At 47.4% G+C, this 23069-nt stretch overlaps 3 protein-coding genes across 3 annotated transcripts in view; all 3 read right to left on the minus strand.

The window, feature by feature from the left end:
• Positions 1 to 23069, minus strand: part of LOC143007430 (uncharacterized) — an 82509-nt gene that overhangs the window by 26277 nt on the left and 33163 nt on the right. Inside the window, 6 exon segments of the mRNA XM_076158775.1 lie at positions 3409 to 3522; positions 3857 to 3970; positions 4378 to 4458; positions 16543 to 16656; positions 17332 to 17445; positions 17845 to 17925. Of these exon segments, the coding sequence (XP_076014890.1) occupies positions 3409 to 3522; positions 3857 to 3970; positions 4378 to 4458; positions 16543 to 16656; positions 17332 to 17445; positions 17845 to 17925 (618 nt within the window).
• LOC143007442 (alanine--glyoxylate aminotransferase-like) lies at positions 5978 to 6577 on the minus strand. Its single transcript, XM_076158788.1, has 3 exons — positions 6465 to 6577; positions 6261 to 6389; positions 5978 to 6165 (listed from the first exon to the last, which is right to left on the minus strand). The coding sequence occupies exons 1-3, from the start codon at positions 6492 to 6494 to the stop codon at positions 6058 to 6060; spliced, it is 267 nt and encodes an 88-aa protein (XP_076014903.1). The 5' UTR covers positions 6495 to 6577; the 3' UTR covers positions 5978 to 6057.
• Positions 9008 to 11460, minus strand: LOC143007439 (stonustoxin subunit beta-like). Its single transcript, XM_076158785.1, has 3 exons — positions 11318 to 11460; positions 11137 to 11183; positions 9008 to 10697 (listed from the first exon to the last, which is right to left on the minus strand). Exons 2-3 carry the CDS (start codon positions 11180 to 11182, stop codon positions 10147 to 10149), a joined length of 597 nt encoding a protein of 198 aa, XP_076014900.1. The 5' UTR covers position 11183; positions 11318 to 11460; the 3' UTR covers positions 9008 to 10146.

Below are 23069 nucleotides of genomic sequence, written 5' to 3' on the forward strand. Positions count from 1 at the left end.
GAGAGAGGGGGCGGGGTGAACATCAGGACTTCTTTAGCAGGAACATTTAAATGGTCACTGACACAAAGAGCAGAGTCCTGACCTGAGAGTCTCCAGCTGACAGTGAGGACTCTCTAGTCCAGCAGACAGCAGCTTCACTCCTGAATCCTGCAGGTCATTGTTACTCAGGTCCAGGTCTCTCAGACTGGAGGACTGGGAGCAGAGGACTGAGGACAGAGCTTCACAGCTTCTCTCTGACAGATTACAGCCACTCAGCCTAAAAATGAAAAGTTGAACATTTTATTTCTGTTCCCTAAAATGATCCAAATTTTTGTGTGTCTCCACACTTACAGAGTTTTCCTGGAGGCTTTGACCACTGGCAGCAGCCTGAGAAGAGCCTCCTCTGAAGCAGAGTATTTCTTCAGGTCAAACACATCCAGATCTTCCTCTGATGACAGTAAGATGAAGGCCAGAGCAGACCACTGACCAGGAGACAGTGTGACTGTGGAGAGACCTCCTGACCTCAGGTGCTCTTGGATCCCTTTCATTAGAGAAAGATCCTTCAGCTCACTCAGACAGTGGAACAGATTGATGCTTCTCCCTGCAGAGACCTTCTGATTGATCTTCTCCTTGATGTACTGGACTGTTTCCTGGTTGGTCTCTGAGCTCCCTCCTGTCTCTTTCAGGAGACCATTTAAGAGAGTCTGATTGGTCTGCAGTGAAAGGCCCAAAAGGAAACGAAGAAACAGGTCCAGGTGTCCATTTGGACTCTGTAAGGCCTCGTCCACAGCACTCTGGTGGAGACTTGTTAGTTTAGGTTTGTGTCCTGATAGTTTGGACCACCAGGAGGTTGGTTTATTCTCTAACAGCAGGTTGACTCCAGAGTTGATGAATGTCAGATGGACATAAAGAGCAGCCAGAAACTCCTGGACGCTCAGATGGACGAAGCAGAACACCTGGTCCTGGTACAGTCCCCTCTCCTCTTTAAAGACCTGTGTGAACACTCCTGAGTACACTGAGGCTGCTGTGATGTCCATGCCACACTCTGTCAGGTCTGACTCATAGAAGATCAGGTTTCCTTTCTGCAGCTGATCAAAAGCCAGTTTTCCCAGAGACTCCATCATCTTCCTGCTCTCTGTATTCCAGAGTGGATCTGTCTCTGCTCCTCCATCATACTTGATGTTCTTCACTTTGGTCTGAACCACCAGGAAGTGGATGTACATCTCAGTCAGGGTCTTGGGCAGCTCTCCTCTCTCTCTGGTCTTCATCATCATGTCCTCCAGAACTGTGGCAGTGATCCAGCAGAAGACTGGGATGTGGCACATGATGTGGAGGCTTCGTGAGGTCTTGATGTGGGAGATGATGCTGTTGGCCTGCTCATCATCTCTAAGTCTCTTCCTGAAGTACTCCTCCTTCTGAGGGTCAGTGAACCCTCTGACCTCTGTCACCATGTCCACGCTCTCAGCAGGGATCTGATTGGCTGCTGCAGGTCTTGTGGTGATCCAGAGGCCAGCAGATGGAAGCAGGTTCCCCCTGATGAGGTTTGTCAGCAGAACATCCACTGAGGTGGACTCTCTAACATCGGTCAGGATCTCACCTTTGTGGAAGTCCAGAGGAAGTCGACACTCATCCAGACCGTCCAGGATGAAGACGACCCGGAAGTCTTCAAAGCTGCAGATTCCTGCTTCTTTGGTTTCAGTAAAGAAGTGATGAAGAAGCTCCACCAAGCTGAACTTTCTCCCTCTCAGCACATTCAGCTCTCTGAAGGTGAATGGAAATGTGAGCTGGATGTTCTGGTGGGCTTTGCCTTCAGCCCAGTCCAGAGTGAACTTCTGTGTTAAGAGGGTTTTCCCGATGCCAGCCACGCCCTTTGTCATCAGTGTTCTGATTGGCTGATCTCTTCCAAGTGAGGCTTTGAAGATGTCTTCACATCTGATTGTTGTTTCTGCTCTCTGTGCTTTCGTGGATGCTGCTTCAATGTGTCTGACCTCATGTTCATGGTTGACCCCTCCAGCCCCTCCCTCTGTGATGTAGAGCTCTGTGTAGATCTCATTCAGAGAGGTTTGCTTTCCTGCTTTAGCGACCCCCTCACACACACTCTGGAACTTCTGCTTCAGCTTAGACTTCAGTTTACGTTGGCACAGTGCAGCAAGACTTCCTGATGAAGAGACAACAGTCAGAGGAGGGAAACATGGAGAAGAAAAGAAAACTACAGAGTAAAAAAGCATTTAGGAGTACAAAGCTTTGTGACTAGAGCAGTATAATAGAACACCTTGTAACCTTCTAACCCCTGATGTTCCTGCACCTGTTCTAAGATCTCAGCAGGCCTGCTCACTATCCCAACAACCAAGAGCAACCTCCTTTTCTTTGGAATCCACTTCCTGCCCCAGTCAAAGAGACAAACTCTCTTGTGATCTTTAAATCCCCACTAAAAACACACTTCTGTTGGTGAGCCTTTGAATGTGACTAAAGTGCTGATAAACAGGAGGTGAACACAGTCTCTTTGTGCAGGAGAGTGATTAGCTGCTCTAAGTGTAAGTGTGAAGCTTTAGTCCTGTTTCCTCTTTCCTTATCATGTTCAAGCTGTTCAATGGTCTTACTGCTGTGCAGAGAGTCAGCCAGCTCCTCCTGCTTCATTCTCCTCAGGAAGTTCACTGTGAGCTTCACCAACGCCTCTCTGTTGCTCCACTGCTCTTGGTCCTCTAAGCATTGTGGGTAGTCTGCGGTCAGAACCTTCTGGACGCTCTTCAGCTCGTCCTTCACAAACCTGACAATGTTCTCCTCCAGCAGCTGAAAGAGTCAGACGTGAGTTTATAGCAGGGGGACAGAAGATCCTGCTTCCTGATTGGCTGTCAGGTGTGTGTTTACAGTCTATATGTTGACAACATGCAGCTGACCTGCATTCTAAATCTCCGGCTTTATGAAGATGCAGGTAACCATAGCAACAGTTGTGAGGCTTCACACTAGGTTACCAGTGAACTCTCACTGGTCAAACTAAATGAACCAAGTGCTCCGGTCAAACATCTCTTATCTCTCTATGGAATAGATTCTCCACCCGGTGACATCGTCCATATGGAAGTGGGCGGAGCCTGGACATTTACACACCGTAAATATGGAGTCCAGGTCTGCTGGATGCTGCTGGACACACACACCACTGGAAACCTCTGACTTCTTCAGGTGAACTCTGTGGAGAAATCAGGAAACATGAAGTCTGCAAACACACACAGACACAGGTTGTCATGGTGATGTCTGTCCGTCTGTCTGTTTGAGGCAACAGGAAACGCTGCTGTCTGCTGGTCCCTCAAAGCAGCTCAGAGCATCACAGGATGCTTGAGACATGTCCTTCATTCCAGAAGACCTGTCCTTTGAGATGTCTTCTACTACAAAACTACACAGATGATATCACAGTGATCTGGTTTAACCTCTGACCTTTCTTCAGCAGACTTCTGTCCATCACTGAAGTTCAGAGGTTCATCCATGGACCTGTCACTCTTTATGGACACACAGCTGGGTACAGGAGAGTCTGCCCTCTGCTGGTGAACTCTATAAACACAGCATTGACAACACAACAGAGGATTGAAGCAGATAAGTTACCATGGTGTGTGTGTCTGTGTCTGTCTGTCTGTCTGTCTGTCTGTGTGTGTGACTCCAGTTAAACTCATCTACGCCCTTATGAAGGATTCACTCTTTTATGTTGAAAGGGAAGTAAAAGGAAGTAAAACGCTGTCAGCTAACATGAGCTAAAGGCTAAATACAGGAAGTTTAGGTTTTGATACCGACGACATTACATCAGATATTCTCTCTCTCTCTCTCTCTCTCTCTCTCTCTCTCAGTCTCTACAGTGATGATATCAGAGTGATCTGGTTTAACCCCTGACCTTTCTTCAGCAGACTTCTGTCCATCACTGAATTCAGGAGGTCGTTCCATGGACCTGTCACTCTTCATGGACACACAGCTGGGTACAGGAGAGTCTGCCCTCTGCTGGTGAACTCTATAAACACAGCATTGACAACACAACAGAGGATTGAAGCAGAAGGTCATGAGGTCAAATATGAGAAAGTCAAGTCAATTTTTATTTCTCCAGCCCAACATCACATCCAAAGTCTCAAAGGTCTTTACAGACCCACAACATCAGGAACATGGTTGAACTCCTCCCAGTCTGGAGCTGTGCCTCCTCTGACTTCTAATGGCGTCGCCTGATTACCCCTCAACCTTTGTACTTCAGTCAGTCAGTCAGATAAGATCAGAGTCTTTATTGTCTAGAGGGCCATGAACTGTGTCCATGAACAGTCCAGTCCAGTATCTGTATCTGTTTATAAACTAACATTCAGTCGCTCCATGCAGAGACGGATCAGAGCTCCACTCACCTGTGCTCATCATCAAACCCCCCCCCCTTACTGTGTGTGTGAGGGTCCAGGTTCATGACTGAAGTCTGGAGGTCCCTCATCTTCATCACCACAAACACTCATCTTCACCAAACTACAGAGAGGGGAACACACACACACACACACACACACACACACACACACACACACGCACACACACACAGAGGAGCAAAAGAACATACAAATTCATAGCAGTGAGAGAAGCACAATATAAATTTATCCATATATTAAATATAATGTATAGAATAAACAGTATAAATCCAATGATTCCAGATTAAATCCAGATTATTCAGATGTTCTTTACTTCTTTCTAAAAATGCCAATGGAGGCTGCAGTTCTAATGTCCAGCAGCAGGGTGTTCACCCATTTCTCTAGCCTGTCAATCAGAGTATGTAGGTCAGCAGGGTCAAAGGTCGCACTGAGATCTGGGAGAATCCAGACGGTTTCTTTATTTGGATGGACAATAATCCTCAACTGGTTCGTTCCTTTAAGTAGGACTGTTTCTGTGCTGAGCTTTGGACCAAAGACACACTGGAGTATCTACACACACACACACAGCTACAATACTCTAAAACCAACGCCCACACACACACACACAAACTATGATCCATAAAATCAAAGAATTAATCTCTAACTCACGCTGTGTCACGTCTTCCTCTGCTGCTCTTCCTCATCGAAACAAGTTTTACTTTTGACAGTACACCTGTGTGTGTGTGTGTGTTTGTGTGAGTCGCTGAGCAGCATCTAGTGGACAGAATGCAGAAGTGTGGTTTCTCCTGTTAAACCTGATTTATAAGTGATAAACAATGATTGTCCAAATGCACAGTGAGATGTGAGACGGAGTGTGTGCATGTGCGTGCATGCGTGTGTGTGAGTTGCTTAGCAACATCTAGTCTAAGAAAGAAGAAAGAAACAATGGCAACAAAAAGAAGGACGCCTGAATTAATATGTTAAAAAATTACCTATAAATATATTTGAACATGATTACAAGAGTCAGGATCTGTGTGTGTTTGTTTTCAAGAGTGTGTGTTTGTTCCTGGCTGGGCGTGGCTACTTGGCTGGGCGTGGCTACCTGATCCCTGTTCCTGCTCACACCTGAGGCTCATCACATCAGTAGACGCTTTCATCCAAAGCGACTTGCATTACATTACCAGCCAGAGGGGGGAGCAGTTGGGGGTTCGGTGCCTTGCTCAGGGGCACCTTGGCAGGGACTCGAACCGGCGACCTTCCAGTTCCCAAGCGGAAGCCCTACCGACTGAGCTACTGCCCTCCGCTCATCAATGTCACTCCAGACTCCAGGTGAACCAGAGTTTCCCTTTGTTTCCACTTTGCTTCTATTCCCGTCCCAGTCAGTCTTGTTGGGTATCTGTTTTGTTTATGAGCCTTTTAGTTGGACCTTTCATGCTGCGCTGTTGTTGTTTTGTGAGTGGACCTCTTGTCCTTCCTGTCCCGTCCAGCCTCCGTGTCTCCAGCTTCAGCCTGGTGTGTGATGTATTTCATTCAGTTCTCTTCTCCACCTGATTCCATGTTCTGCATAATAGGGTGCCACATTAATGTAACGTGATCGCTGCAGATCACAACAACAACAACAACATATAAGAATCAAAAGCCAGAACAAGTCACATGGTTTTATTTCCTTTTCCTGTCTATGTTGGTTGAGCCTCGGTCTCAGGCTCCAGGTAGCTGCAGCTTGTTACACTTTGCTCTTGTGGCAGTTCTTCAGAGCGTCTTTCAGGGCTGACAGCACCATGTCAACGTTGCTCTTACTGCTGTTACATCCCATAAGTCCAACACGCAACACCTGCAACACAACACAACACAACAGTGAAGGAGTTAGTACAGGTCTGAACTGAGCTGCTTGATGACATTTGGTAAACATGTGTTTTCCTCTCTTACCAAACCAACCGATGGTCCAAGTCCTCCAGAGATCTCCAGGTTGTGTGTTTTCATGAGGTAGGCTGTGATCTCCTTCCAGTCGTATCCAGGAGGAGCCATGATAGTTGTGACTGTTGGCAGCCGTGCTCTCTGTAACAACCGTTGGAGTCAGAATAGAAAGTTTTCCCCCTTAAAGGAACGGTTCAGTGTTTACATCAGGCTTACTTTCTCTTTGACAAACAGTTTGAGGCCCATGTTTTCCAGACCAGCATGGAAATACTCTGCCACCTCTCTGTGCCTCGCCCAGGAGTTCTCCAGACCCTGAAAGTAATCAACCAAGAGAGAGAGTCAGAGTGGTGGGGGGGTAGCGGTGGGAGAGAGAGCCGCTTAGCGCCATCAAGTGGACAGGTTGTAGAAGTGCGGTTTGTTCTGTTGAACTTCATTTCAATAAGTAAAATAGATAAATAATGACAGAAATTAAGTCCTAATATACAGTGAGAGGTCTCTGTCTCTTTATTTTCCCTCGTAATTTATTTGTCGCCCAGATGAAAATGTGGGGGCTAGTGTAACTTTAAATCAAAGAAAAAGAAGTTAATTGAGAGATTTTAATACTTAACAGAACGTGGAATATGCGAAATAAATGAAATGTGTTCTCAGTGATAAGAATGTAGCAGTACGTGGGGCTTTATTACTGAGATCCGATCAATAACTCTCATTTCTGTTGTGTATTGGCGTGTCGATGTGTTCAGCTGTTGGAATTGGCTGAATTGGATGACAAACGGAAATAGCAGCTGAGGTGCGCGAGCGTGAGCGAGAAGAAGAAAAGAGGCGGGAGAAGGTTTAAACGCTGAAGAGACGAAAGCGTACATTGTTGGCCGAGTAGGAGTTCACGGCTAGCCGCAAATGCTACCTGTCGCGAGCTAAATTGAAGCGAAGGAACCGCAGTTTGACCGAGGACTGGACGGGGAGCTGCCGGCAGGAGGAGCGCGGATGCTGGGGTTGAGACCGGCGGCTACCCGGGACACGGAACTGTGAGTTGTATGTTACCTGCGTGTAATGGAGTTAAGTGTGACAGAGTGAGTGAGTGGGAACACGCGTGGGTAGAGTTTAGTATTCTGGGCGTAAGTGTGGAGTTTTAGTGTTGAGAACTGTGTGTTTTGTGTCAGAGACGTTTTGAATCCAACTCAGAAGAGGAGTTAAGTTCAGTGAGGTCTGAGTGGTTCCATCCCATTTAGATTCCTTTGAGATGACTTACTTATTTGTGGGAAAAATGCAGTAATCATTTGTTTCTTCTCATCTCACCAAAGTTGAGGTGTGTGTGTGTGTGTGTGACTATCCTCCAATCCCTGTAGGTCTACTCACTGAAGGATTTCTCCAGAACCATTTCATCAAAAGAATGTCGACCTATTTCCAGTCACTGTCTCCGACCTCACAGCCGCTGAACGTCTCACTGTGCAAATGAAGGAATAAAGTGAGTATGGGCGTCTCTCCTTTCTAACTTACACTATAGGACGTGAGAGAGTCGGGTTCTACGCCCCAAAACTCCTCCAGGTCCGGATCTATCTCAGACTGGTCACTCAGCTCAGCTCTGAACCATCTGTGTTTCCTCTCATTTAAATCTTGAAGTCCCTCTCGCTCTCGTCCTCCTTTTTTAAACTATTTGAGCTAAGTGGAGTTTCTTCGTAGGTCTTTCCTTTGCGTTTCTTTGCGAAGTGTCACCTTGAATCTCCCGTCTGCGTCTCCTTGCGTGATGCTGAATAGTTTGAACCACGGCCGGTTCTCCATGTGGCTCCTGCACCAGCCTACATGTGGAACTGCCTGGTCCCACAGTAACGGAGCATTTCTGGCTCCATTTCTTCACGTCTGTACCAGCACTTACACGAGCACCACGACTTGAACATCTCCAACATTAGCTGTAGTGGCGTTGCTCAGCCTCTGGATACGACTGAAAACTGGGTGTAGCTGTGAAAACAATCTGCGTACATTACATTACATTACATTACGATCATTTGGCAGACGCTTTTATCCAAAGCGACTTACATTACATTACCACCCTTCGCAGAGGGGGGAGCAATTGAGAGTTCGGTGCCTTGCTCAGGGGCACCTCAGCAGGGGCTCGAACCGGCAACCCTCCGGTTCCCAAGCAGAAGCACTACCCACTGAGCCACTGGCTACACACACACACACACACACACACACACACACACACACACACACACACACACACACACACACACACACACACACACACACACACACACACACACACACACACACACACACACACACACACACACACACACACACACACACACACACACACACACACACACACACACACACACACACACACACACACACACACACACACACACACACACACACACACACACACACACACACACACACACTCCCCAGGCGACAGGGAGCAGAAAGAGAACAACAGCCCCGCGTCCAAACTATGACCACAGTTCGTCTTTTTGCTGCCACCAACGCTAAAACCAACGGACCTGAGCGTTCCAGTTTGGCGGCCATGAAAGTGTTTGTGACGCACCCACCTCATATTCACTGTTAGGCTTTAATGCTGCTGTCACCACTCAATCACACTGTAGGGCTTGAGGTCTGGAATATGTGTTGGTGTGATGAAGGAAATGCAATATTGATTTGTTTGCAACTGAACCACAAATGATATCAAATCTGTGATGTTGAGTCAGTAACTTGTTAAAAGAAGTTCATGTTTTGATTTCTGTGGCATTTTGATCCACTCCAACTAGAAAGACTTGACAAATCCAAACACGCCTCAGCTTCTTCTATTTACTGTACGCAGCATTTTGATGATGGCAGACTAACACAGTAGATGATTGAATATATTTGTATTTAGTTTCTGGTTCTATATGTATATGACACATCTAAGGCTTAGCTGGTCAGGAGGAAGTCTGGTCCCTGTGACTTCTTACTGCTGTGTGCAGTTACAGCAGCTGATAAGTACAAATGAACAGGGGGATCCATGGTTTTACAACAAGCTGACTGACTGCCAACGTGACGACAGACCAGCACATGGATTTATATCATCCGTGACAACAGTTTGCCTCTGTAGCCAAAGAGTTTTAATCTGACTGATAATAAAGTTCCCTGTGAGCTCACGTCTGCTCTCACTGTCTTCACTGACTACCAGGACTTCTACTGTTACTACTACAGCTGCTAATACTACTAATACTTACCATCTCTATTTGGTTATTTACTTTCATACATGAATGTAGGTCAAAGTACTTTCACCACATATAATACAGTACAGTATAATACAACACAGAATAATATAATACAGTACAGTTTAATATAACACAGAGTAATATAACAGTACAGTTTAATATAACACAGTATAATATAACACAGTACAGTATAATATAAAACAGTATAATATAACACCCTGCAGTATAATATCAGTCCAGTATGCTGCAGTGTTGAGTTTGTGTAATAGTTGTATTAAAGTCTGCTGGGGTCCAGGAGGTCTGAAAGCAGAAGTTCTTAAGTGGAATCTGAGCTTCTCACTGAGCTGCAGAATCTATTTTCACTCTGACACCAAATGAAAACTACAAAACGCTTCATTCAACATTTAGTCCTGCACAGCTGTTTGATTGTTGCTGATTTCTCTATTTGATCTCTTTAGCTCAGAGGTGGGCAACCTCTGGTCGTTTGGTCCGGCCCGCGAGCGGATCCGTTGATTCGGCCCGCCGGATTCGGTCCGCGACCGGCAGATTGCTCCACAAATTCCGAAGCAAGCACCACCCCGTCAACTAAGGTTTTGTCCGCGACCAAAAGATCGCTCCGCAGAAAGTGTGTGTATGCGTGTGTGATAGAGATAGTGTGTTTGAGAGAGAGAGAAAGTGTGTGCGTGTGTCTGTGTGTCCTACAGATCACACAGAGTCACTGATGAACCATATGACCCAATGAACCTCCAGAACCCAAACCCAGCATAGAGAGGTTGAGTGAATGTGGTGGTGAAGGTGTGGAGGTGGATCAGTGTGCGAGAGACGCTGTAGAAGGACAGAGTGCCAGCAGGACAGTCCAGATACACTCCTACTCTGAGAGGGACAGAGGAGGACACAGGGACACTGAGGGGCGTGTCTCTGTTAATGTGCCTGACAGAGTAACCATGACGATCAGAGCAGCTCAGCACCCAGGACTGATTATTTCCTCCAAACATTCTCTCATCTCCGTCTCCTTTCCTCTTGATTCCTCTGTTACTCACTGATAGATAAACGTCTCCTCTCCACTCCACCTCCCAGTAACAACGACCAGTCAGACCATTTCTACACAGCAGCTGAGGCCAGAGATCAAACCTCTCTGGATGATCAGGATGTGGCTGCTCCTCTCTCACACGTGTCACCTTCCTGTTGTTGTCAGACAGTTTGAGGTATCTGCTTGCTGTGTTTGGGTCCAGTTCCAGTTCACAAACATCTGATGGACAGAAAAAGACACAAACAGCTGCAGTTTATCATCAAACACAGCTGCTGCCTTTATTATTCACTCATTTATTCACTACTGCACTTTGTCCTCTGACTCACTGTCACTTTCTACTGACACACCTTTGATATCTAAATACTCAACTACTGGTTGTTGTTGTTTGTTGAAACTGAACTAAGAGTGTCAGTCTGACAGCTGCAACCCCGATTAGAAAAGATCTGCAGCACAAAGCGAGCCCACAGCAGTCACTGAGAAGATGTGGGGATGAAGCTGTCCTTAGTGCAAAGACAAGGAAATATTCTTATCTACTAAAGGGGGCGCTGTAGAAAAAGTTTGGGAGCCACTGCACTAAAGTATCTCTGCATTATTTGGATCTGGAACAAGATAGATTCCAGAGCTTTGGTCTAAGGAATCAAAGTCACATCAAACTTACATTTCCTCGGTCCAGCTTTGATCCTCTGCTGTCCACCATGATCCATCCTGCAGGAAGACACACACACACACACACACACACACACACACACACACACACACACACACACAGCAGCACGTTATTGATTATTGATTTGGAGACAGAGTTTTTCCCCTTCAACCCACAGGGAGTCTGTCCACACCTGAGTTTCCACTCTGTAGTTGTGTCCTTACCTGAGAGTGTCCAGTCTCCAGCCTGGACTCTCCACTCCAGCAGACAGCAGCTTCTCTCCTGCCTCTCCTGGATGGTTGTAGCTCAGGTCCAGCTCTCTCAGACTGGAGGGGTTGGAGCTCAGAGCTGAGGCCAGAGAAGCACAGCCTTCCTGTGTGATCACACAACCTGACAGCCTGGGTGAGGGGGGGGGGGGGGGGGGGGCAGAGGACACACACACACACACACACACACACAGAAAGAGAGAGGGGGGGAGCAAGAGAGAGAAAGAGAGAAAGTTTGGTCAATCATGGAGCAGACTGGAGCTCAAATCTCCTCCAGGAAACAGAAAGGTCTCAGTGATGTTTGCATCAGGACTTCTTTAGCAGGAACATTTAAATGGTCACTGACACAAAGAGCAGAGTCCTGACCTGAGAGTCTCCAGCTGACAGTGAGGACTCTCCAGTCCAGCAGACAGCAGCTTCACTCCTGAGTCCTGCAGGTCATTGTTACTCAGGTCCAGGTCTCTCAGACTGGAGGGGTTGGAGCTCAGAGCTGAGGCCAGAGAAGAACAGCCTTCATGTGTGATCATACAAGCTGACAGCCTGAGAGAGAGAGAGAGAGAGAGAGAGAGAGAGAGACAGAGGGAGAGAGAGAGAGAGAGGGAGACAGAGGGAGAGAGAGAGGGAGATAGAGAGAGGGGGAGGGGGGAGAGGGGGGAGAGAGACACAGAGAGAGAGGGGGGGAGAGAGAGAGAGCGAGGGGGGAGAGAGAGACAGAGAGAGAGAGAGAGGCAGAGAAGAGAGAGAGAGGGGAGAGGGGGGGAGAGTGAGAGAGAGAGACAGAGGGAGAGAGAGGGGGAGGGGGAGAGAGAGAGGGGGAGAAAGAGAGTGAATTAGAGAAAGACAGAGAGATTGTCAAACATGGAGCAGACTGGAGCTCAAATCTCCTCCAGGAAACAGAAAGGTCTCAGTGATGTTTGCATCAGGACTTCTTTAGCAGGAACATTTAAATGGTCACTGACACAAAGAGCAGAGTCCTGACCTGAGAGTCTCCAGCTGACAGTGAGGACTCTCCAGTCCAGCAGACAGCAGCTTCACTCCTGAATCCTGCAGGTCATTGTTACTCAGGTCCAGGTCTCTCAGACTGGAGGACTGGGAGCTCAGAGCTGAGGCCAGAGAAGAACAGCCTTCATGTGTGATCATACAAGCTGACAGCCTGAGAGAGAGAGAGAGAGAGAGAGAGAGAGAGAGAGAGAGAGAGAGAGGGAGGGAGAGAGAGGGGGGAGAGAGAGAGAGAGAGAGAGAGAGAGAGAGAGGGAGAAAGAGAGAGGGAGAGAGGGAAGGGGGAGAGGGGGGAGAGAGACACAGAGAGAGAGGGGGGGAGAGAGAGAGAGCGAGGGGGGAGAGAGAGGGAGAGAGAGGGAGAGGCAGAGAAGAGAGAGAGGGGAGAGGGGGGGGAGTGAGAGAGAGAGACAGAGGGAGAGAATGGGGGAGGGGGAGAGAGAGAGGGGGAGGGAGAGAGAGTCAGAGAGAGAGAGGGGGAGAGACAGCGAGAGAGGGGGGAGAGAGAGGGGGAGAGCAAAGAGAGAGGGGGGAGGTGGAGAGAGAGAGAGACACACACACACACAAAGAAAGAGAGTAAGGGGGGAGAAAGAGAGTGAATTAGAGAATGACAGAGAGATTGTCAAACATGGAGCAGACTGGAGCTCAAATCTCCTCCAGGAAACAGAAAGGTCTCAGTGATGTTTGCATCAGGACTTCTTTAGCAGGAACAATTAAATGGTCACTGACACAAAGAGCAGAGTCCTGACCTGAGAGTCTCCAGCTGACAGTGAGGACTCTCCAGTCCAGCAGACAGCAGCTTCACTCCTGAACCCTGCAGGTCATTGTTACTCAGGTCCAGGTCTCTCAGACTGGAGGACTGGGAGCAGAGGACTGAGGACAGAGCTTCACAGCTTCTCTCTGACAGATTACAGCCACTCAGCCTGAAAATGAAAAGTTGAACATTTTATTTCTGTTCCCTAAAATGATCCAAATCTTTGTGTGTCTCCACACTTACAGAGTTTTCCTGGAGGCTTTGACCACTGGCAGCAGCCTGAGAAGAGCCTCCTCTGAAGCAGAGTATTTCTTCAGGTCAAACACATCCAGATCTTCCTCTGATGATAGTAAGATGAAGGCCAGAGCAGACCACTCAGCAGGAGACAGTGTGACTGTGGAGAGAAGTCCTGAGCTCAGGTGCTCTTGGATCTCCTTCACTAGAGAAAGATCCTTCAGCTCACTCAGACAGTGGAACAGATTGATGCTTCTCTCTGCAGAGACCTTCTTATTGATCTTCTTCTTGATGTACTGGACTGTTTCCTGGTTGGTCTCTGAGCTCCTTCCTGTCTCTTTCAGGAGATCCTTTAAAAGAGTCTGATTGGTCTGCAGTGAAAGGCCCAAAAGGAAACGAAGAAACAAGTCCAGGTGTCCATTTGGACTCTGTAAGGCCTCGTCCACAGCACTCTGGTGGAGACTTCTTAGTTTAGGTTTGTGTCGTGATACTCTAGGCAACCAGGAGGTTGGTTTATTCTCTGACAGCAGGTTGACTCCAGAGTTGATGAATGTCAGATGGACATAAAGAGCAGCCAGAAACTCCTGGAGGCTCAGATGGACGAAGCAGAACACCTGGTCCTGGTACAGTCCCCTCTCCTCTTTAAAGACCTGTGTGAACACTCCTGAGTACACTGAGGCTGCTGTGATGTCCATGCCACACTCTGTCAGGTCTGACTCATAGAAGATCAGGTTTCCTTTCTGCAGCTGATCAAAAGCCAGTTTTCCCAGAGACTCCATCATCTTCCTGCTCTCTGTATTCCAGAGTGGACCTGTCTCTGCTCCTCCATCATACTTGATGTTCTTCACTTTGGTCTGAACCACCAGGAAGTGGATGTACATCTCAGTCAGGGTCTTGGGCAGCTCTCCTCTCTCTCTGGTCTTCATCATGTCCTCCAGAACTGTGGCAGTGATCCAGCAGAAGACTGGAATGTGGCACATGATGTGGAGGCTTCGTGAGGTCTTGATGTGGGAGATGATGCTGTTGGCCTGCTCATCATCTCTGAGTCTCTTCCTGAAGTACTCCTTCTTCTGAGGGTCAGTGAACCCTCTGACCTCTGTCACCATGTCCACGCTCTCAGCAGGGATCAGATTGGCTGCTGCAGGTCTTGTGGTGATCCAGAGGCCAGCAGATGGAAGCAGGTTCCCCCTGATGAGGTTTGTCAGCAGAACATCCACTGAGGTGGACTCTCTAACATCGGTCAGGATCTCACCTTTGTGGAAGTCCAGAGGAAGTCGACACTCATCCAGACCGTCCAGGATGAAGACGACCCGGAAGTCTTCAAAGCAGCAGATTCCTGCTTCTTTGGTTTCAGTAAAGAAGTGATGAAGAAGCTCCACCAAGCTGAACTTTCTCCCTCTCAGCACATTCAGCTCTCTGAAGGTGAATGGAAATGTGAGCTGGATGTTCTGGTGGGCTTTGCCTTCAGCCCAGTCCAGAGTGAACTTCTGTGTTAAGAGGGTTTTCCCGATGCCAGCCACGCCCTTTGTCATCAGTGTTCTGATTGGCTGATCACTTCCAGGTGAGGCTTTAAAGATGTCTTCATATCTGATTGTTGTTTCTGCTCTCTGTGCTTTCCTGGATGCTGCTTCAATGTGTGTGACCTCATGTTCATGGTTGAGCCCTCCAGCCCCTCCCTCTGTGATGTAGAGCTCTGTGTAGATCTCATTCAGAGGGGTCTGCTTTCCTGCTTTAGCGACCCCCTCACACACACTCTGGAACTTCTGCTTCAGCTTAGACTTCAGTTTACGTTGGCACAGTGCAGCAAAACTTCCTGATGAAGAGACAACAGTCAGAGGAGGGAAACATGGAGAAGAAAAGAAAACTACAGAGTAAAAAAGCATTTAGGAGTAGAAAGCTTTGTGACTAGAGCAGTATAATAGAACACCTTGTAACCTTCTAACCCCTGATGTTCCTGCACCTGTTCTAAGATCTCAGCAGGCCTGCTCACTATCCCAACAACCAAGAGCAGACCTTTGGAAATCCCGCACTCCTTTTCTTTGGAATCCACTTCCTGCCCCAGTCAAAGAGACAAACTCTCTTGTGATCTTTAAATCCCCACTAAAAACACACTTCTGTTGGTGAGCCTTTGAATGTGACTAAAGTGCTGATAAACAGGAGGTGAACACAGTCTCTTTGTGCAGGAGAGTGATTAGCTGCTCTAAGTGTAAGTGTGAAGCTAGTCCTGTTTCCTCTTTCCTGATCATGTTCAAGCTGTTCAATGGTCTTACTGCTGTGCAGAGAGTCAGCCAGCTCCTCCTGCTTCATTCTCCTCAGGAAGTTCACTGTGAGCTTCACCAACGCCTCTCTGTCGCTCCACTGCTCTCGGTCCTCGCTCGGCCTCTCTAAGCATTGTGGGTAGTCTGCGGTCAGCACCTTCTGGACGCTCTTCAGCTCGTCCTTCACAAACCTGACAATGTTCTCCTCCAGCAGCTGAAAGAGTCAGACGTGAGTTTATAGCAGGGGGACAGAAGATCCTGCTTCCTGATTGGCTGTCAGGTGTGTGTTTACAGTCTATATGTTGACAACATGCAGCTGACCGGCGTTCTAAATCTCCAGCTTTATGAAGATGCAGGTAACCATAGCAACAGTTGTGAGGCTTCACACTAGGTAGCCAGTGAACTCTCACTGGTCAAACTTAATGAACCAAGTGCTCCGGTCAAACATCTCTTATCTCTCTATGGAATAGATTCTCCACCCGGTGACATCGTCCATATGGAAGTGGGCGGAGCCTGGACATTTACACACCGTAAATATGGAGTCCAGGTCTGCTGGATGCTGCTGGACACACACACCACTGGAAACCTCTGACTTCTTCAGGTGAACTCTGTGGAGAAATCAGGAAACATGAAGTCAGCAAACACACACAGACACAGGTTGTCATGGTGATGTCTGTCTGTTTGAGGCAACAGGAAACGCTGCTGTCTGCTGGTCCCTCAAAGCAGCTCAGAGCATCACAGGATCCTGGAATCAATCTTCAGCTCATCAGCTCAACTTCTGAGGCTCTGATCCAAACACCCAGGTGGACAGAGACGTGTCCTTCATTTAAGAAGACCTGTCCTTTGAGATGTCTTCTACTACAAAACTACAGTGATGATATCACAGTGATCTGGTTTAACCTCTGACCTTTCTTCAGCAGACTTCTGTCCATCACTGAATTCAGGAGGATGAGTCATGGACCAGTCACTCTTCATGGACACACAGCTGGGTACAGGAGAGTCTGCCCTCTGCTGGTGAACTCTATAAACACAGCATTGACAACACAACAGAGGATTGAAGCAGATAAGTTACCTTGTGTGTGTGTGTGTGTGTGTGTGTGTGTGTGTGTGTATGTGTATGTGTATGTGTGTGTGTGTGTGTGTGTGTGTTTGTGTGTGTGTGTGTGTGTGACTCCGGTTAAACTCATCTACGCCCTTATGAAGGATTCACTCCTTTATCTTGAAAGGGCGGCAGTATCTCAGTCCATAGTGATTCAGTTAGGGAACCGGAGGGTGTAGTCCCGTTTGGACCAAGTAAGTGGACTGGTAACTGGTGAGTTGCCAGGGCACTGCCAAGGTGCCCCTGAGCAAGGCACCGAACCCCCAACTGCTCTCTATGGGCGCCGTAAATGGCTGCCCTGCACCCCCTCTGTAATGCATATGTTTGTGTGTGTGTGATATGAGGGGGTGCAAGATAAATTTCAATTGTGTGTTGTAAGTCGCTTTGGATAAAAGTGTCTAGCTAAATGACTGTAAATTAAATTAAAAATTAAATAAAAGGAAGTAAAACGCCGTGAGCTAACAGGAGCTAAAGGCTAAATACAAGTACATAAGTTTGGGTTTTGATACGGAGGACATTACATCAGATATTTTCTCTCTCTCTCTCTCCTCTGTCTCTACAGTGATGATATCACAGTGATCTGGTTTAACCTCTGACCTTTCTTCAGCAGACTTCTGTCCATCACTGAATACAGGAGGTTCATAAATGGACCTGTCACTCTTCATGGACACACAGCTGGGTACAGGAGAGTCTGCCCTCTGCTGGTGAACTCTATAAACACAGCATTGACAACACAACAGAGGATTGAAGCAGAAGGTCATGAGGTCAAATGTGAGAAAGTCAAGTCAATTTTATTTCTCCAGCCCAACATCACATCCAAAGTCTCAAAGGGCTTTACAGACCCACAACATCAGGAACATGGTTGAACTCCTCCCAGACTGGCGCTGTGCCTCCTCTGACTTCTAATGGCGTCACCTGATTGATGATGAACATTCAGTCGCTCCATGCAGAGACGGATCAGAGCTCCACTCACCTGTGCTCATCATCAGAATGAGCCTTGGATGAAGAGTCAAGCAGCTTCATCAACATAGAGTCATCATCAAATGGACATGTTTACACTTAGATGAGAAAACAGCGTCTCCATGGTGACTCAGCCCCCCCCCCCCTTACTGTGTGTGTGAGGGTCCACGTTCATGACTGAAGTCTACAGGTCCCTCATCTTCATCACCACAAACACTCATCTTCACCACACTACAGAGAGGGACACACACACACAGACACACACGCACACACACACAAGAGCAAAAGAACACAATTCATAGCAATGAGAGAAGCACAATATAAATATATCAATATATATTAAATATAATGTATAGAATAAACAGTATGAATCCAAAGAATCCAGATTAAATCCAGATTATTCAGATGTTCTTTACTTCTTTTTAAAAATGCCAATTGAGGCTGCAGTTCTAATGTCCAGCAGCAGGGTGTTCACCCATTTCTCTAGCCTGTCAATCACAGCGTCAGCAGTGTCAAAGATCGCACTGAGATCTAGGAGAATCCAGACGGCTTCTTTATTTGTATGGACAATAATCCTCAACTGGTTCATTCCTTTAAGTAGGCCACACACACACAGGCTCTAAAACCAACACACACGCACAGGCTATCAAACCAACACACACACACACACAAACACAAGCATGAAAGACAAACGACGATGATCCATAAAATCATAGAATCAAACTCTAACTCACGCTGCGTCACGTCTTCCTCTGCTGCTCTTCCGCATCGGAACAACTTTCACCTTTGACAGTACACCTGTGTGTGTGTGGGTGTGGGGGGCGGGGGGTGGAGATGTGGGTGTGGGTGTGAGAGAGAGTCGTTTAGCACCATCTAGTGGACAGATTGTAGAAGTGTGGTTTCTTCGGTTGAACTTCATTTCAATAAGTAAAATAAAAGAAGAATAACAGAAATTAAGTCCTAATATACAGTGAGAGGTCTCTGTCTCTTTATTTTCCCTCGTAATTTATTTGTCGCCCAGATGAAAATGTGGGGGCTGTATAAATCTGAATACTTATGAAGGGAAAAATATGAGCTAAAAAGAAAAGTGATTTGTAGTGTAACTTTAAATCAAAGAAAAACAAGTTAATTGAGACATTTTAATACTTAACAAAACATAAAATATGCGAAATAAATGAAATGTGTTGGATTCTCAGTGATAAGAATGTAGCAGTACGTGGGGCTTTATTACTGAGATCCGATCAATAACTCTCATTTCTTTGTTTATTGGCGTGTCGATGTGTTCAGCTGTTGGAATTGGTTGAATTGGGGCTGAGGTACGCGAGCGAGAAGAAGAAAAGAGGCGGGAGAAGCTTTAAACTCGAGAGACAAAGTTCATGTTTTCTACCAGAAGTTGGACCGGAGGAACCCCAGTTTGACCGAGGACTGGACGGGGAGCTGCCGGCAGGAGGAGCGCGGATGCTGGGGTTGAGACCGGCGGCTACCCGGGACACGGAACTGTGAGTTGTGTGTTACCTGCGTGGATTGTAGCTAAGTGTGAGAGAGTGAGTGAGTGAGTGGGAACACGCGTGGGTAGAGTTTAGTATTCTGGGCGTAAGTGTGGAGTTTTAGTGTTAGGAACTGTGTGGTTTTGTCAGAGACATTACATTACATTACATTACGGTCATTTAGCAGACGCTTTTATCCAAAGCGACTTACAATAAGTGTGTTCAACAAAGGTAGATAAAAGAGAGACGTTTTGAATCCAACTCAGAAGAGGAGTTAAGTTCAGTGAGGTCTGAGTGGTTCCATCCCATTTAGATTCCTTTGAAATGACTTACTTATTTGTGGGAAAAATGCAGTAATCATTTGTTTCTTCTCATCTCACCAAAGTTGAGGTGTGTGTGTGTGTGTGTGACTATCCTCCAATCCCTGTAGGTCTACTCACTGAAGGATTTCTCCAGAACCATTTCATCAAAAGAATGTCGACCTATTTCCAGTCACTGTCTCCGACCTCACAGCCACTGAACGTCTCACTGTGCAAATGAAGGAATAAAGTGAGTATGGGCGTCTCTCCTTTCTAACTTACACTATAGGACGTGAGAGAGTCGGGTTCTACGCCCCAAAACTCCTCCAGGTCCGGATCTATCTCAGACTGGTCACTCAGCTCAGCTCTGAACCGTCTGTGTTTCCTCTCATTTAAATCTTGAAGTCCCTCTCGCTCTCGTCCTCCTTTTTTAAACTATTTGAGCTAAGTGGAGTTTCTTCGTAGGTCTTTCCTTTGCGTTTCTTTGCGAAGTGTCACCTTGAATCTCCCGTCTGCGTCTCCTTGCGTGATGCTGAATAGTTTGAACCACGGCCGGTTCTCCATGTGGCTCCTGCACCAGCCTACATGTGGAACTGCCTGGTCCCACAGTAACGGAGCATTTCTGGCTCCATTTCTTCACGTCTGTACCAGCACTTACACGAGCACCACGACTTGAACATCTCCAACATTAGCTGTAGTGGCGTTGCTCAGCCTCTGGATACGACTGAAAACTGGGTGTAGCTGTGAAAACAATCTGCGTACATTACATTACATTACATTACGATCATTTGGCAGACGCTTTTATCCAAAGCGACTTACATTACATTACCACCCTTCGCAGAGGGGGGAGCAATTGAGAGTTCGGTGCCTTGCTCAGGGGCACCTCAGCAGGGGCTCGAACCGGCAACCCTCCGGTTCCCAAGCAGAAGCACTACCCACTGAGCCACTGGCTACACACACACACACACACACACACACACACACACACACACACACACACTTGCTTGCTTGCTTGTGGTTGTCCATCGAGTCCGATGATGACGTCCACTTCTGACTATCGGTGAGTTTTTTGATGACTGAAAAGCCCAATCCTGGATCCGCAGGTTTTATTGCAGGTTGGGCATGTGAGCGTAGTGTTGGTGTTGCTGGCAGTCACAGCTACGTTCCTCCTGAGCCTTTTCTGCTGCCTCCTGGCTGTCCTGTCCTCCTCCAGTGATTGGGTCCCATCAAGACACATCTGCCGCCAGGTGTTGCGGTCAGCAGCCATATCTTCCAGGTCCCCAGGCTTAATTTTGCATTTCTTTAGTGCGGATTTCAGTTTGTCTTTGAACCTCTTTTTCTGTCCTCCCGCAGAGCGCTGGCCGTGGTATAGCTGGCCGTATAGGACTCTGCGAGGCAGACGATTGTGGGGCATTCTAATGACATGCCCCAGCCACCGCAGTTGGTGTTGAGTAATTGTGGCCTCAATACTCCGGCAGCCTGTTCTACTCAATATTTCAGTGTGAGGCACACGGTCACGCCAAGTGACCCCCAGGATGCGCTGAAGACAGCGGATGTGGAACTGCTCCAGGGACTTGACATGACGGCTGTAGGTGACCCAGGCTTCACAGCTGTAGAGCAGGGTGGTGATGCAGACGGCCCGATACACAGCACTTTTTGTTTGGAGATGGAGGTTCTTATTCTGAAAGACCCGGCGCCTGAGTCTCCCGAAAGCAGCTGATGCTTGTTTAATCCGGTTTTGCACTTCAGTGTCAATGGTGTTGTCTTCTGAGAGGATGCTCCCCAGGTATTTGAAAGATGGTACTACAGACAGCTTTTTGTCGTCGACAGTGAAGACAGGTGGTGTGGGTGGAATTTTGGCACTCCACTGGCAGACTACCTCTGTTTTGGCAGTGTTGATGGTCAGACCCATCCTGCTGTATGCCCTCACTGCTGCATCCAGGACAAGCTGGAGGTCTTGTGGAGAGTGAGATACAAGCGCGCAGTCATCTGCATACTGCAGCTCAAGTATTCTTAACTTGTTCAGTTTGGTGGTTGCCTGCAACCTCCTGATGTTGAAGAGGTTGCCATCCAGCCTGTAGACAATTTCCACCCCACTGTTGTCTTCAATCTCCTTGTGGAGAAGCTGGGTGACACAAAGGAGGAAGATATTAAAAAGTGCAGGTGCTAGTACACATCCTTGCCTTACTCCTGTACGCACAGAGAAAGGGCTAGACTCTTGACCTCCTACTCTCACCCTGGCAGTCATTCCATCATGGAACTGACGCAGGATGTTAACAAACTTCCTGGGGCAGCCAAACCGGAGGAGGACGCCCCACAAGAGATCTCTCTGTACAGAGTCAAAGGCTTTGGAGAGGTCAACAAAAGCCATAAACAGGTCTTTATGTTGCTCCCTGCACTTTTCCTGCAGTTGCCGGGCTGTAAAGACCATGTCGACCGTACTCCTGCTCTTTCTAAACCCGCACTGTGACTCAGGTAACAGAGACTCTGTGATGTTACTGACCAGCCTCTGAAGCATCACCTTGGCCAGGACCTTGCCTGCCACAGCAAGAAGTGCGATGCCCCTATGGTTTCCACAGATGGCTCTGTCACCTTTGTTTTTATATATGGTGACAATGCTGGCATCTTTCCATTGCTGGGGGATACTTTCATCAGCCCAAACTTTGGTGATGTAATGGTGTATCGATCTTGTGCAGAGGTAACCTCCCTGTTTCAGTACACTGGCTACACACACACACACACACACACACACACACACACACACACACACACACACACACACACACACACACACACACACACACACACACACACACACACACACACTCCCCAGGCGACAGGGAGCAGAAAGAGAACAACAGCCCCGCGTCCAAACTATGACCACAGTTCGTCTTTTTGCTGCCACCAACGCTAAAACCAACGGACCTGAGCGTTCCAGTTTGGCGGCCATGAAAGTGTTTGTGACGCACCCACCTCATATTCACTGTTAGGCTTTAATGCTGCTGTCACCACTCAATCACACTGTAGGGCTTGAGGTCTGGAATATGTGTTGGTGTGATGAAGGAAATGCAATGTTGATTCGTTTTTGTTTGCAACTGAACCACAAATGATATCAAATCTGTGATGTTGAGTCAGTAACTTGTTAAAAGAAGTTCATGTTTTGATTTCTGTGGCATTTTGATCCACTCCAACTAGAAAGACTTGACAAATCCAACCACGCCTCACCTTCTTCTATTTACTGTACGCAGCATTTTGATGATGGCAGACTAACACAGTAGATGATTGAATATATTTGTATTTAGTTCCTGGTTCTATATGTATATGACACTTCTAAGGCTTAGCTGGTCAGGAGGAAGTCTGGTCCCTGTGACTTCTTACTGCTGTGTGCAGTTACAGCAGCTGATAAGTACAAATGAACAGGGGGATCCATGGTTTTACAACAAGCTGACTGACTGCCAACGTGACGACAGACCACCACATGGATTTATATCATCCGTGACAACAGTTTGCCTCTGTAGCCAAAGAGTTTTAATCTGACTGATAATAAAGTTCCCTGTGAGCTCACGTCTGCTCTCACTGTCTTCACTGA

This window comes from Genypterus blacodes, unplaced genomic scaffold (genome assembly GCF_046128005.1).
Source record: "Genypterus blacodes isolate CSIRO-AG114 ecotype Tasmania unplaced genomic scaffold, CSIRO-AGI_Gbla_v1 ptg000087l_1, whole genome shotgun sequence".
Lineage (NCBI taxonomy): Eukaryota > Metazoa > Chordata > Actinopteri > Ophidiiformes > Ophidiidae > Genypterus > Genypterus blacodes.